At 40.3% G+C, this 923-nt stretch overlaps 1 protein-coding gene across 1 annotated transcript in view; it reads right to left on the bottom strand.

Moving 5' to 3' along the window:
- Positions 1 to 81: 81 nt before the first annotated feature.
- The window catches only part of LOC119581839, a 3,889-nt gene continuing 3,047 nt past the window's right edge, over positions 82 to 923 (bottom strand). The window contains exon 3 of the mRNA XM_037929978.1: positions 82 to 906. Within this exon, the coding sequence (XP_037785906.1) occupies positions 608 to 906 (299 nt within the window). The 3' untranslated portion in view covers positions 82 to 607. The remainder of the gene's footprint in view (positions 907 to 923) is intronic.

Here is a 923-nt window from a genome sequence, read left to right as displayed (position 1 = left end):
CCTACGTTGGAAAGCTTAAAAATAACCTTTGATATCAAAGATATTTGTCTTGAGTATTGGATATTTAAAAAACACACATCCTGATATTTTAGCCGAAGCTGTACTTGCATAATATTGAAAATGACTTTTCCTCACAAACAATATAATGACGCTTATTGGTCACATGAATGCACCGTTAACTTGTAACACGTAATACAAAAAAGCATAAGCTGTAACGTAATAAAAATATATATATTCCCATGTACCAGCAAGCCTTTCGATGCAACGTTACACTGTATGCATTTAAAAGCACAGAATACGAAATGAAGTTTTATCAAGAGAATAATATATAAAACCATACAATAAGGATAATTCTTTGAATCGGCCATCAACATGAACCAATTTTACTTTAAGACAAAGCATCAATCGAAAAAAAAACAAAGATTTATAGACGAAATCTTATTCTCCGTATATCTGATTTTTTTTTCTTTTTCATCCATAATGCCAGTACTATCAATATTACTATTTTAACCATGCCCTTTATCACACAATAAAATTACCTCCTCAAAGTACCCTCTGAAAAAAGAGGGTCGCATACCAAGGCTTATTTTTTCTAACTGTCCCAAGTTTAGACAAAAGGTAAGTCATTATTCTCGATGCTGGTGTGGGTGACGTTGGCCGCATCAGTGAAGGTGACTCTCTGGTGCTGGAAGTCCATAGTCTGGTAGGTGGTGGGCGCGACGTCCCAGGTGTTGGTCGCCGACAGGTCGGTGTAGTACTCGGCCGTGGAGTTGAGGACGGTCGCGAACTCCACGTGAGACGTCGAGATGGTCTGGTTACCGATGGCCGTGGTCTTGGTGCTGTAGTAACTCACCTCGTAGGAGGGCCACAGGGGTTCCACCGTGTTCATCACCACCTGGGTGGGAGGAGGTCACACGGTAATG

The sequence above is a fragment of the Penaeus monodon genome, chromosome 15 (assembly GCF_015228065.2).
Source record: "Penaeus monodon isolate SGIC_2016 chromosome 15, NSTDA_Pmon_1, whole genome shotgun sequence".
NCBI lineage: Eukaryota > Metazoa > Arthropoda > Malacostraca > Decapoda > Penaeidae > Penaeus > Penaeus monodon.
Note: the sequence above shows the minus strand (reverse complement) of the source record. Positions and strands in the feature narration are given on the sequence as shown.